General features: G+C 51.6%; 1 protein-coding gene and 1 long non-coding RNA gene across 10 annotated transcripts in view; one reads left to right on the top strand and one right to left on the bottom strand.

Moving 5' to 3' along the window:
- Positions 1-6,822, top strand: part of TNRC18 (trinucleotide repeat containing 18) — an 89,673-nt gene extending 82,851 nt beyond the window's left edge. For all 9 annotated transcript variants that reach the window (XM_048867049.2, XM_048867044.2, XM_048867045.2 and 6 more), the window contains 4 exons: positions 592-1,862; positions 2,715-2,951; positions 3,573-3,647; positions 4,288-6,822. In XM_048867049.2, coding sequence (XP_048723006.2) covers positions 592-1,862; positions 2,715-2,951; positions 3,573-3,647; positions 4,288-4,494 — 1,790 coding nt within the window. In that variant the 3' untranslated portion in view covers positions 4,495-6,822. The remainder of the gene's footprint in view (positions 1-591; positions 1,863-2,714; positions 2,952-3,572; positions 3,648-4,287) is intronic.
- Positions 6,700-13,384, bottom strand: LOC125643845 (uncharacterized). The gene is made up of 2 exons (XR_007358848.2): positions 10,355-13,384; positions 6,700-8,250 (listed from the first exon to the last, which is right to left on the bottom strand). It is a non-coding gene; the product is annotated as an uncharacterized LOC125643845 (long non-coding RNA).
- Between the last annotated feature and the right edge of the window lie 134 nt (positions 13,385-13,518).

Genomic DNA, 13,518 nt, shown 5'->3' on the forward strand with positions numbered 1-13,518 from the left:
GTCTGCAACTCGTGGCTGAGGTGAGGCCTGCTGTAGCCTCCAGAGGCTAAGGCTGCCCTCTCAGCACTGCTCACAGGCCACAGCTAGCAGGAGAAGTGTCATGAGGTTGGCTCATGCTAAGGCCCCCTTGGTAGTCTATTATACTACTGAATGAGCCACCATCTGACCAGGTATTTTAAGGCACGGTATCTGGGCAGCAGTAAGTATAGCATAGATTGGAGAAATCTAGATTGTGCTTTCTCAGCTTGGTTTGCGATAGCGGAAATTCATAGTGCGCCCTCTTTATAGTGGTCAGCAGTTCATTGGTGTTAGCCTCAGACATACCGGCCTGTATTATTTATTAAGTACTCAAAAAGGGCCTTGCTAAGGTGGTCACTGGGTGGAGTGAATAGTTTGGTAAAAAAGCAAACCATGAAGGAACAAGAGAAATCTTTAAATCCCCCTCCCCACCCAGGGCCTCAGCTCCTGGGTTATGTGCAGAGAATATTCAGCAACTATTGTGACTTGAGGGAGTCCATCCCGGCATACAGAAAATGTCATATGGGTGATAATTTGCATCTCTCAGTCTATCTGCTTTCTGTTCCTTTCCAGAAGAAGCAGTCCTGCCGGAAGAGACAGACCAGGGAGATTCTTCAGCAAACATCCCTTCTGCTCCAGAGAAGACCGTCTGCCTCAGCAAGCAAAGTGTGAAGGGGTCAAGGAAAAGCCAGCAGAATCCAGCAGGAGGATCTCCCCCACCTGCAGAGGAAAAACGGAATAAAGCTGGCAAAATGAAGATCTCTGCTAAACTTCATAGCCCACCTCCGCCTTCTTTTCAGCCTCCTGCATTCAGCAATGTTCTTGGAACGGAATCCTACAGTGAGCTCCCAGGGGCGCTGGGATCCTTCAGTTCCAACGACAACCCCTCCGGGAAAACCAAAGCCAAGAAGGGAAGGCCTGCTGAGGAGTCGCAGGAGTTTGGTTCGGCAGCCAAGGCTCAGAGAAAGCAATTGGACAATGAAATCCTCATCAAGCTGGACCACGAAGGAGTGATGTCTCCAAAGACCAAGAAAACAAAGGAGGCCATGAGGATGCTGGAGGGGTCAAACCTGACCAGCAGGAGGGATGGCAAGAGTGTCCTGGGGCTGGGCTACCCCGCTGCGTTGGGCAGTGAAGCCAAGCAGAAATCGTCAAGGGCTAAAGCAGCAGAGGGGGAATCTTCGGCTTCTAATTTTGGAGGCAAGGATCAAGAAGTCAAAACCACCCCAGCGACGGCTGCGGAGGAGACTGAAAGCAACAGCAGCGGTAGCAGCTCAGAGTCTGAGGGCGAAGAGGAAGCTGAGAAGAATGGAGGTGAAGCTCAGGACAGCAGCTCAACCAGCTCCAGAGCTTCAACCCCTCTGTCTTCATCTAATTCCTCCTCCTCCTCCTCCTCCTCTTCCAGCAGTAGCAGCTCTTCTTCGTCCTCCTCCTCATCCTCGTCATCAGCATCATCCACCTCATCTTCATCAAGCTCCAGTTCCTCCTCCTCTTCCACCACGGACGAAGACTCCTCTTGTAGCTCAGATGAGGAGGCGGCTGATGCCCAGCCAAGCTCCTCAGTCCAGCAGGCTCTCCCTCCGAAGCAGACCAAGCAGGCAGGAAAATCCCGTGTGTCTTCTCACCCGCAAGGCCAGAAGCCGCTGCCGCCGCAGCAACAGCCGCAGCAGAAGCAACCGCAGAGCAGCAACAAGAGCAGGCCCAAAAAGCGGGAGGGGATCCATCTGCCCACCACCAAGGAGCTTGCCAAACGGCAGCGGCTGCCTTCGGTCGAAAACAGGCCCAAGATTGCTGCCTTCCTCCCTGCACGGCAGCTTTGGAAGTGGTTTGGCAAACCCACCCAGGTGAGCGCGGCCCTATGGCTTGTTCTTTTGGCTCGTGACCTCTGTGTTTTTCTAATCCCCATCACCTTTCTACTCTGCCTCCTCTCCTGCCAAGCCAGCAGTTTCATCCCCACCCTCTTCCTGGCTGGCGAAGGCATCCCCTGGTGGTGAGTTTTGGTGCATTCCCAGCTTGGTTTGTTACCGGGGTTACTCCAGGCAGGCAGGCAGTCAGGAAGATCAAAAACGTTTCAGGCAGATTTACAGCAGACATCTGGAAAGATCCTCCAGCAGCAGCTGAGGTGCATCTGTTGGGACTGTCCGGCCCCTCTGTCTGTGAGCATTGGCTCCTAGCTGTACTGAAACCATAAACAGATACACTATCTTTTGGTGTGTTGAGGCCTTTAAGTTTGGCGCTGTTGGTTTGTTTCTGGGGGAGTGGACACCCCACTGAAATCAGGTCACTATATACTCCCCACTCCCTTCTCACTAAGGGGCTCTCCGGTCATCCTTTAACCATTCGCTTTCTTTTGTGACGTTTTCCGCTGTGTCACTTGCACTCTGGCCAGGAAAGGATAAATGTCTGCCAACATTGCTGTTCTCTTTGTTGGCCAGCAGGGGGTGATTAAAAGGGGGCAACTCGGTGTCTTTTCCAAGGTAACATGCCTCGTCTGGACCCACTCACTGTAGAGGTGTCCTTGGGTTGCTTTGCCATACCATTGGGCTGACCCAACAAGAAAGCATAACTGCTAGTGCTCTAATTATTCGTAGTGGGATGCAGGCAGGGAGCGCAAGCTATCCCAGAGTGAGGGGATGAGTGAGACTGGTTTGTACCTAATATTCTGTTCACTCAGCTTTGCGCTCCTAATTTCACAGAGACGAGGAATGAAAGGGAAGGCCAGGAAGCTGTTCTACAAGGCCATTGTCCGTGGCAAGGAGATCATCCGGATTGGAGACTGCGCGGTCTTCTTATCAGCTGGCCGGCCCAACCTACCCTACATCGGCCGGATCCAGAGCATGTGGGAGTCCTGGGGGAACAACATGGTAGTCAGGGTCAAGTGGTTTTACCACCCAGAAGAAACCAACCCTGGAAAAAAGCTCAATGAAGGCAAGGTATGTCAACCCAACACTGCCCACCCTGTTTAATGGCCACGCTGCAAAGCTTTCCTCACACCTTCATCCTGTCGGGGATGGGGTGACTCATAGGTTTTTTACTAAGTGCAAAATATAATTTGTGACCAGCAAAAGGTGAACATGGAGATTCTGTGCGATCAAAGTCGTTGGTGGATGGACGTACCTGGGGTTTCTAAAGCCACTTGAGAGGGAGAAGTGTTTTTTATACTTATAAGACACAACTTGGAAACACAACGAGCCACCTTTCGCATGAGTCCATCAAACTTCTGTTTGTCCCTGGGATGCACAGAGCAAAGTGATATATTCCTGCCGTCTGGCATGTGAAGGATGAGAGGAAGCCCTCGGTGTACGGGAAGGCTGTGTGGGCCTGGTGTTCAGAGGTGCCGAGCACCCACAGCTCCTGTTGGCATCCCTGGGAGCTGCAGCTGCTTGGTCACTCTAAAGATCAGGCTCTGTTTAAGCTGACGACTCAAGGTCAAGATGTAGGCTGTGGGAATGCATATCTTTAACTGATGAGGGAGGTGCCTTTGAAAGGTACTAATTTGCCTGCTTTAACTTTTCTCCCTCTCCATTTCTCCTGGTTGACTGCTCTCGGTGTAGCGTTGGGATCAGAAATCTGGGAGGAGCCTATCTACCACTCTGCAGGCATCCAACCAGAGGAAGGACTTCATGGAGGTAAGACAGGGGTGCAGATGGCAGAAGGCCAGGCCTTGGAGAAGGTTTTGTGATACGTTGTTGACCGCTCTGATCTTATAAGCGGAGCAACAAATGTTAATGAGGTAAAGGCCGTCTGGTCTGGTCCAATTCTATGCTGAGATGAGCATCATCCCCAAGTCCTTGGTTTTGGCAGAGCATTTTACAGAGGGGGAAGGTAGCCTGCAAAGATCCATATGTGACCATCCCCAGATTTCAGTGGTGTTTGGCACCAGCCTTGTCATTCAGGCCCATCTTTGTTTTATTTCATTTAAATTCTGCCAAAATGTCGCCAGACTGATTCTGAGGTTCACAGAGAGGTTAAGAAATATGCAAGATGGCGACCCAGTCAGTGGATTTGATTGAAACTGGGGAAATGTCACACTGTAAAACCCTTCACACAGTTCAATTTGATGGCCTGTCTCACTGTGGGGATGCAGCAAATAAACCTCAAGGTGTCACCTTCTGCATCCCACCATTTTCACTCCCTGTGTGTAGCTCTCAGGTCCTTCTGTGGCATGGGCCACCTAATCTGTAGGAAAGGGGTGTATTCTAAGTGGTGTGGCATGTCCACTAATGACTTGTTTCCTCTCTGTCTCCCCCCCCCATTCCTCTAATGCAGCGGGCACTGTACCAGTCCTCTCATGTGGATGAAAATGATGTCCAGACCATTTCTCATAAGTGTCTGGTGGTTGGTCTGGACCAGTACGAGCAGATGCTAAAGACTAAGAAATACCAGGACAGTGAGGATCTGTACTACCTAGCAGGGACGTATGAGCCCACTACAGGCATGATTTTCAATACAGATGGCGTCCCAGTCATCTGCTGACTGTCTAGGAAGAGGGAATTCAGGGACATGTGCCATCGGCCTGGAGAGTTCCGATTTCCCTTTGGAAGAGGAGCACGGCGAATCTGAGGACATGCTGTTCATTCAACGTGATTTATTTCTTTCCTGCTCGTGACGTCTGTGTCGCACTATGGACAGGTCTTCAAAAGACGAAGAGAGAAAGTTAGGGTGGGGAGTAAGAAACCATAGGACTTTCTGAAGATGCCTTTGGGATAGCATTGGAGATTGGACCCCATCGTTTTCTGGATGAATGGGGTGGTTTTAACTAAGACAAAATTAACCAGCTTCTTCCTTCCCCCTTCTGCTCGTGGAGGGTCAATGATTCTCAGATCCCTGCACCAGCAGAATAACATCAAAACAGAGGAGGCTTCTTTTGGGTTGCTTGACCCCCTGAAAAAGTCAGAGGATGACTGGAAGAACACCTACTAGCCTTCAGGATATCTGCATCTCCTTCCTTATAGCTCCTTCCTTGCTAACTGCACATGCCTTTCTGGGAAGTATGAGGTGGAAGAGAAAGGAGCCGTGTCTCTTTAAGCGCCTCGGCGCAAACAGCAGGCACACCTTTAATCTGCTTCCCTTCCTGTAAGTCTGCTGTCTGGGACCCAATGGAGAGCGGACAGCCAAGCAGGAATGGAGTCACTCGGACACAGAGCTGTTGACTGATGTCCCTTCTGGGTTACAAGGAGTCGGGTAGAAGGAGAGAACAGAATCTCAGTACTCTCATTGAGCAAATTGATTAACTCAGTAGATTCATCCAAAAAAGGAAAAAATGTCTGCAGTGGGGGGTAGGGAGGAAGGGAAAGGGGAGGGCTGTAATCCATGCGGGAGGGTACAGGGGTGGAGTGTAACGAACAAAAATCTCCCTTCAGGAGGTGAAATCAATGGGGAAGTTGCAGCAACCTGCTCAAAACGAGGAAGCCCCTTCTTGTGGCTCAAAGGAGGCCATAGCCCATCACTGCTTTTTCACACAGGTGCAGCACCTCGGCTTTCACATGGAGATGAGGGGCTGCGCTCTCCCTGGGTGTGAGGCTCCTGCAGTTTAAGCAGAAGGACACACAGCTCTCTGCTCAAAAGGAATGAGATGAGAACTGCCCCCAGGAGTTTCCATGCAGGAGATGCATGCTGCATGCCCACAGTGGGGGCCAGAACCAAGCTGTCATTGGGAGCAGGCATTCAGCTTAATGGGTCCATGTGGACAGTCACCCCAGGGCTCATTGAGAGCAGTCAGTCCCCCTCCTCCAAGCAGCCGGCTGACCCATCTCATTCATCTCTCACAGGCCTGAGCCTTCAGCTTTGGCCACTTGCCTTCAAGCAGCTGCTTCAGGTAACCAGGTTTGCAACCCAAAACACCAATACACAGACCTGGCTCTCCGGGCGGCATGCAGGGAGCCAGGGGAGTGGAGCAGAACAAGACCACGGCGCAATGTTCTTGCACTTAACTGAAATCTCACGAGATGCACTGATCTTTGCAACTAACCGATTCGCACTACATATTTCTAGGACACCAAGATTGTTCCAGCATGGATGGGAGCAGAGTGACCCAGCCATCCAGGGGAGAGATACTTACAAGGACAGATTTTTAGCTATCTGACATGGTACTATCTGAGTACTAGAGACTTGCAGCCTCTATGGGAAGAGCAGAGGGGCACCCCCTAAAAGATGATCCCTCATACTTTAAAAGAACCACAATGGTGCTGAACTCCGGCCACCTCTGCTCCAGCCCACGGCTCACCAAGACTTGGTGGATATTAATGTTTCTAAACTGTACAGTTTTAATGTACCAAAAGACTCTAAACCCTTCTGTATTATAAGTCTTTAAATGGATTTGACTTTTTAATTATAAATATAAATATATATATATAAAAATATAAACTTTTTAAAACTGTGAAAAAATTATGAAATTATAAAGAAGAACACAGTCTGACGTTTAGAATATTATTTTTTATTTCCAGTTGGATTGTGAATGTAAATGATCTGGGAACAGGCTCACACAAACAGCCACACACAAAGTGTACTGGACTTATAGAAGCAAAATTGTGTGAGCGAATTTTAAAGAGAGAGAGAGAGAGAGATTTTATGCTAATGTTAAATAGAAAGCACTTACTGCCCAATGCCTTCTATGGAACACAAGGATTTTTCAGACAATCGAGAGGAAAGGAGAGCCAGGTTTTTGTCTTTTGTTTTCTGTTTTTGTTTTTAATTTTTTTTTTTTTTTTTGCATTATGTTTGTTGGAGAATTCCGTGTGACCGTTTTTCATAAAAAAGAAAAAAGTCTATTGGAAAAAATGAAGCATATTTCTTGGTCCTGTTTTTTAGAGTTGTGTGTGGTTTTTTTGTCGTCGTAGTCACCTATCGTCTGCAGATCGGGGACGCGTACTGAGGGAATGTGGGGTCAAGTCCGTCCTGTCGTGTCCCTGTCTTTCTCCCCCCCGCTCCCCCGTCCACCACCACACAATGGCAGCCAGGCCCAGGCGGTGAGTGGAAGGGGTGGGATTGGCCACTGGGTCGCTGCTCTGTTGCAGCAGCTACCTGAGAGAGCCTGGCTGGGGAGGTCGCAGCAGCGGGCCATCAAGTGCATAAAAGATTGTTACAAGGAGGAGAGAGCAAAATTGTTGTTCTTAACCTCTGAGGATAGGACAAGAAGTAACGGGCTTAAATTGCAGCAAGGGCAGTTTAGGTTGGACATTAGGAAAAGCTTCCTAACTGTCAGAGCAGTGAAGCACTGGAATAAATTGAGTAGGGAGGTTGCGGAATCTCCATCTTTGGGAATTTTTAAGAGCAGGTTGGACAAACACCTGTCAGGGATGATCTAGATAATACTTCATCCTGCCTTGAGTGCAGGGGACTGGACTAGATGACCTCTTGAGGGCCCTTCCAGTTCTGTGACTCTGTGATCCCCCTCCCTCCCGGGACAGGGGCAGAGCAAGCCAGAGTGCACCCCCCACCCCCGCATGCTTGGCCCCTGTCACCAGCAGCTGAGCCCAGTCAGGGAGCCGGTTGCTGCTGCCACCCCCCCAGCCAGGCTCTCTCAGGCAGCTGCTGTGGAGCCCAGAGCAGCGACCCTGAGCAGACAGCCTGAGCCAGGGAGAGCGGCTGGCCATGCAGCGGGAGTGGGGTCAGGGCAGGTGCAGTAGGAGGAGGACAGAGCCCCTCCCCCTGACAGGTAACATGGGACGGGCAGAAGGTGGCAGCCCCGGGCTGGGCACAGGGCTGGGGAAGAGGTCACTGGGCAGAGGAGATACATGGGGCAGTCACGTGTCCTCCCTTTTAGATTGTGCACCCTCCCTCCCTGTGTGGGGAGGCACGAGTGAAAGCCCTCCTGCTCTGAACAGTGACTGTTTGCTTGTTTCTGACTTCTTGATCCCATGTGCTCAGTTTGGTGCCACTCCAGGGAAGCGCACGCACATTTGAATCCATCCCTGTTTAGGAAAGTGCTTTATGTATGTGCTTAAGTCCCATGGGCTTCAATGAAAACGAAGCGCATGCTTAAGTGCTTTTCTGAGTCTTTGTGAACAGAGAGAGGTCTCTTCCAACTGCAGACTCAGCCTAGGATCTCAGCCAAGCTGCACTTTTTCCTTCTCTAAACACCATTCATAAAGGTTCTGCGGGCCAAATCATGCCAATAGTTACAGCCAAGCCACTCCGTTGCACAGGTGTGAATGACTGCATCAGTCTGACGGTTTCCTACATTTCAATATGGAACAGAATCCTCAGCTGCCTCCGCGTGGTGTTTTGGATCTGCAGAGGTAAGAGGCAGCAAGAAGCTAGTTTATGCTCTGAATTAGTAAAGCCGTTAAGCATGTACCGGGGGGAGGGATAGCTCAGTGGTTTGAGCATTGGCCTGCTAAACCCAGGGTTGTGAGGTCAATCCTTGAGGGGGACATTTGGGATCTGGGGCAAAAATTGGGGATTGGTCCTGCTTTGAGCAGGGGTTGGACTAGATGACCTCCTGAGGTCCCTTCCAACCCTGAGATTCTGTGATTCTATGTGTCTTAACTGAGGGCGTCTGTTGTATGTGCTGACTCAAATGCACACAGGAGGCCCGGTGCTGAGTGAGGTGGTGCTGTTTTTACTGAGTCACTTGTCCGTGTAGAACTGTGATTTTAACACCAACCAAGGGACCAGCACAGATTGCTTTGCTTGATGGAGATGGAGTTCTCATAAAGATGGCTAAAATTGGGCTCATTGTCTTTGGGGAAATGGGGGTGTGGTATCAACACAGAGTGTCTCCATGTCAGTGTATTTGCTTATGCACTAAGATTTACCACGGAGCAGCTGATAGACCACGGGGTCCTAAACACGGTTGTATATACCTGTATTGGGCCAGCTCAAGACTCATATGCACCCCTCCTAATGCAGCTTCTGGGCCGTGCCCTAAAGCACCCATGCTGTCTGCACTGTAACAGACAATGGAACTTGGGCTGCTCCCAACCTGAGCCCTATGTGCTTGGGAGGAGCCATGCCTGGTAAACGGGCGTAGTTGTCCAGGACCCTGTGCTATTAACTCCTCTTATGGAGGATTTTTGCTCTGCCGTTGGTATTCCATCCCCATCCCTTACTCCCTACACCAAGTGTTGGCTGCTTGTTGCAGGCAGCTGCCATCAACTGAGTCATCACCATCCGGTACCTCTCACTGGACTCAGTCATCTCAAACACCTCTGTGAAAATAGGACCATAGAGAACCCGTGGGCCCAAGCTCTTGGTCGGCTTCCTCTCTCCTCTGCATCTCCAGATGCTACTGGGCAAGCTACCGGGCTTCACCCCCTTGCTATGAGCAATGTCTTGATGGCAGTGGCATGTGGAAACTTGTAGCATCTTGCCAAATTGGATTTTTTTTTCTGCACATGGAAAAGCAGCTATGCCAATGTGTTCTGCATGTAATGTATGGGGGAGGGTAGAGAACACTATGGATTCCCCCCCCCCCACCCCCACCACCACCACAACCCCCTACTACTTCACCCCCTTAGCAACTGTTCTGCAGCCCTGGCTTGTTGGAGAGGAGGGCTGGATTGTCCCTGTCATCTCTCTGATTCAGCACAGCCCCCAGACCAGGGTGTCCAACTCTGTTGGGGCCTGGGGGATGAAGTGAAAGTTGTCATTGGCCCCAGGTGGGGAAAGGAGTGAATTAATGTGTCCAGGAAAGGCCAGGCAGAGCCTGGCTTGCTTGGAGCCTCTGCCCTGGGCAGGGGGGAACAAGGTGAAAGGGGTATTGGGGAAACGGGCATTGGTCCTGCACTGCCCCCAGTCTGGGCTGGGGTGTCTGCTTCCTGGGCTGTTCCTGCAGGAACTGCACGGCTGGACTGTGCTGGGTGCTCCACTATCAGAAATCTGCGGAAAAGCAGAGGGGCTGATGGAGTGCCCCTGGTGGCCCCAACCACCTCCTGGCCAAGGCACAGGTATTTTCAGTACCTGTGATGAGACATGGGGGCTGCACCTCACTGTCCCTTTGCTTTTCCAGGAAGGACAATGGGGTTGTAGCAATTCAGCATGGGAAAAGAACCATTAGCACAGTAACTTCCTGCAGGAGCCAGCTGTAGCCATCTCTAAGAAGCTGCAACTACCAGCCAGCGCTGCATGGATAGGACGAGTCTTCCATGGGGAGCACACAGCCTAGAATGAGACGGGCCAAGGCAGTGGCTGGCGGGGGGGCGCAGGGACAAGGACAGGAGATGTCTGTTAAAATGAGACTGGACAGAAGGGAGGCAGTGGCTTTCCCCTGGTTAAATGTTGGCTGCCTTCAGCATGTAAGCAGCCCTGATTCCCACCCCAGCTGCTCTGGCCAGCTCAGCTAAGCTGTGGCCTTTCAGCTGCAGCTCCCACTAAAATCAATGGCTGCAGGCACCTGAATACTGCAGAGGCTCAGGGACTAGCAACGGTTGCTGGCTGGCTGCTGAGTGTCTCCTCTGGCAGGGGGCCTGCTCTCCGGTGCCTTTTACAAAAAACAGAGTTTATTTGTCAGCAGACACACAACAGCAAAGTGACAACTAAGACAGCAACACAGAGACTGGATGAGGCCCAAAACCCCTCCTGAGAGAGACACGCATTAGAGTCCTTATCTTAGCCCAGCCCACGGCTCTCCGGCCCTGTGGATGCAACAAAGACATTTCAGCAGCACTCTGGGATAAGACGTTCACACACGCACGCACGCCAAGGCGGGAGCCAACCCCAGAGTGAGCCAGGATGCCTCACAACCCACCCTAGGGTGACCAGACAGCAAGTGTGAAAAATTGGAACGGGGTGGGGTGGGGTAATAGGAGCCTATATAAGAAAAAGCCCCAAATATCGGGACTGTCCCTATAAAATCAGGACATCTGGTCACCCTAAACCACCCTACGTGTTCAAGGGAACCTGATAGCAGCTGGGCTGAGACATGATGCTGCTTCTATCCTGCTATGTAGTGAGTATCCCCTTAATTGCCTATCTAGCTTGGCCCAGGGTGGGCGGAAAAGAGCATACTGAAAGGTGCCAATCTCATATTGTGGCTTGGCATTAATGTAGCCCTACGTTTATGGACACACACACTGGACAAGCAGAGATGGGAGGCTGCACGTGCCACTAAACAGTCATATTGCACCTGTAAATCCTGCCATTCAAACACGCGATTTGGCTTTGATAAGCTGTTACAGGCTACAAAACGGCATTGCTCAGCCAGCCCAGACCATGTTTGCTTAGTTGCAAACCATGTATTAGTGAAGTAGCTTGTATGTGTCACATGACTGGCTCCTTCACACAATGCCACTTTATTTGTCTTTTCTGCAACTCCCCAAATCACCTATTTCAGCTGAGATATTCAACGCTCCTGCAGGGAGAGGCTACGGAAAGGCAGCTGGGAATTGTGTGTCCAGTTCCCCTCCGGGACTGCAAATTTCAGCCTTCTCTTGCAGGCTGCACCATGGCATTTAAATGCACAGTTGAGCCCAGTCTTAAAGTTTTTTATAATGGGTGTTGGTGGTGTGGACAGACATAAATTGCATGCTAGGCTTTTCCTGGAGCTGACCAGGGCCCATCATCACTGCAAAGAAGATCACGAGAGACCCAGACTCATTCTAACACATTTTAGGCTCCCTTCCATCGATGGGCCAAGCGCTGAGTAAATCTCGCCAAAGGCGACCAGTCACCCCGATTAAAACAGAACAGGCATTTGCTTTGCCCATGTTTAGGCCGTGTCTTACAGCTGCTTTCCATGCCATGCTAGCAAAGGCGTTTGCTGACAGGCCAGACACTTTCAATCAAATATTGCAGGCTAGTCAAAGGCAGTGGCTTTTTGAACGGGAACTGTGAAGAGTTGCACCCAAGCCCTTCTCATCCAGGGCGGGAACACCACAAACACTAGCGTCTCCCTGGGTTGGCCAATCAGAATGAACTAAGAGACCCGCCCCCACCTCCCCCCTCCCCCATATGTCAAATACACGCCCGCAATGGTTGCTGGACAAGCTACAGGACAGAGTGAATAATTTACGACAGCAAATCGGTTTGAGAAAATGGCAGCGGGAGGCGAGGGTAAACGGCCTGATTAGCCCCTACGCACTCAGCTCTTGTTAGACCCATGCTCGCATTCTGTAACGACCCAGCACGGGCCAGGGTGAGCGCATGGCCCACTGACATCTATGGTGTTGTAAGCGCTCCATTGCTGAGATCATATCTGCAGGGTCGGCGGAAACAGAGCCTGCCTGGATGCCTGTCCAACAAGCCGTGTGTGTCCCGCCAGTTGGAGTGCAGCACAGAAGGGCTGAGGCTGGTCACCTGTGCTCATCGGGCATGGCCTTTCCCCTGGAAGAGGCAAAGGAAACAGGCAAGACATTATCCCCCCCCACACACAAAAAATGGGGGGGGGGTTGTGTGTGCAAGTAGTTTGACAAAGGCTTGAACCTGCTGTGGCAAGTGAGGGTCTAGTACACGAGGCCTGGCCGAGCGCGTGTTCAAAACTGTGGTCTCGTTCCGGTCCCTGCCCGGGGTAGCGTATGGTGGCACCATCACCGTTTGGCCCCATCCACCCCGGCTGCCAGATTAGCAGCCCGTGTTGCCATGGCAGTTTACGCTGCGCATCCACTGGTGTTAACGGCCCCGCAGCCACAGGGGTGAGGGTCACCGCCTTCCACCCACGCCAGGCCCATAAGTCGCGGTCTTATTTCTTGTGCCACAGGCCTCAGCTACACTGGGCTGTCGCGCTCGTGCACGGTGGTCACAGCGGGGTTAAATCCCAGTTAGGTCGTGAAAGGCAGCTGGGAAAGCACAGCGGGGCAACCAGCTTTGGGCATCAGCATGGCTCGCAGTTGTGCGGCATGGGCTGGAGGGCACAGACAGGTAAAGTGGAAGGTAACGGCTCAGAGGCCAGTAGCGGACATGTGCACCTACACAGCACTGTTCCTGGGCTTTGGCGGCCTGATAAAACGTATGTTTGGCAAATAGCCTCCTCTGTCCAGTTCTTTAAATAACACTCTTAGCAGCTAAGAGGCATGGGCCTCTCTGCAGTGCAAAAAAGAGCCATGATGGGCATTGCCCTTGCTATATCTGTGGCCTCTGTGTAGGGTGGGGCGCAGAGTCCCTATACACCACAGTTGAACCTATGCTTAGCAACTACCCACGATGCTCACTCCAAGACAGTGCTTGCAGGTGCCCGGGTCAATGTACATGAACCCATCCAATTGGGCGTCCACCCAGAGTTCCTCCCACACGGTTGTTCACCAGAAGAGGAGCAAATGGGACAATGAGAGGGGAAAGGGTGAGCGCCTGGCCATCTTGCTGTACCCGTTCCTGCTGAGCACAAAGTGATGACAGGCCAGTACTAACTGCTCTCTGCCACCAGCATTCACAACCGGCTCAGCCTGAGCCCCTGACCAGCCCTGTGGCCAATCTAGAGCCTTGGTGTCATAGCCCCCCCCCCCCCCCCCCGGCTCTTGCTGCTGACTGATGGTGCGTCATCTTTGACGCCAGTGGTTTGGAAGAAGGGAGATCCGGCTGCTGTCGCTGTGAAGGGCTGATTGGCCAGGACCAGCAACCATGTTG

The sequence above is a fragment of the Caretta caretta genome, chromosome 10 (genome assembly GCF_965140235.1).
Source record: "Caretta caretta isolate rCarCar2 chromosome 10, rCarCar1.hap1, whole genome shotgun sequence".
NCBI classification, from domain to species: domain Eukaryota; kingdom Metazoa; phylum Chordata; order Testudines; family Cheloniidae; genus Caretta; species Caretta caretta.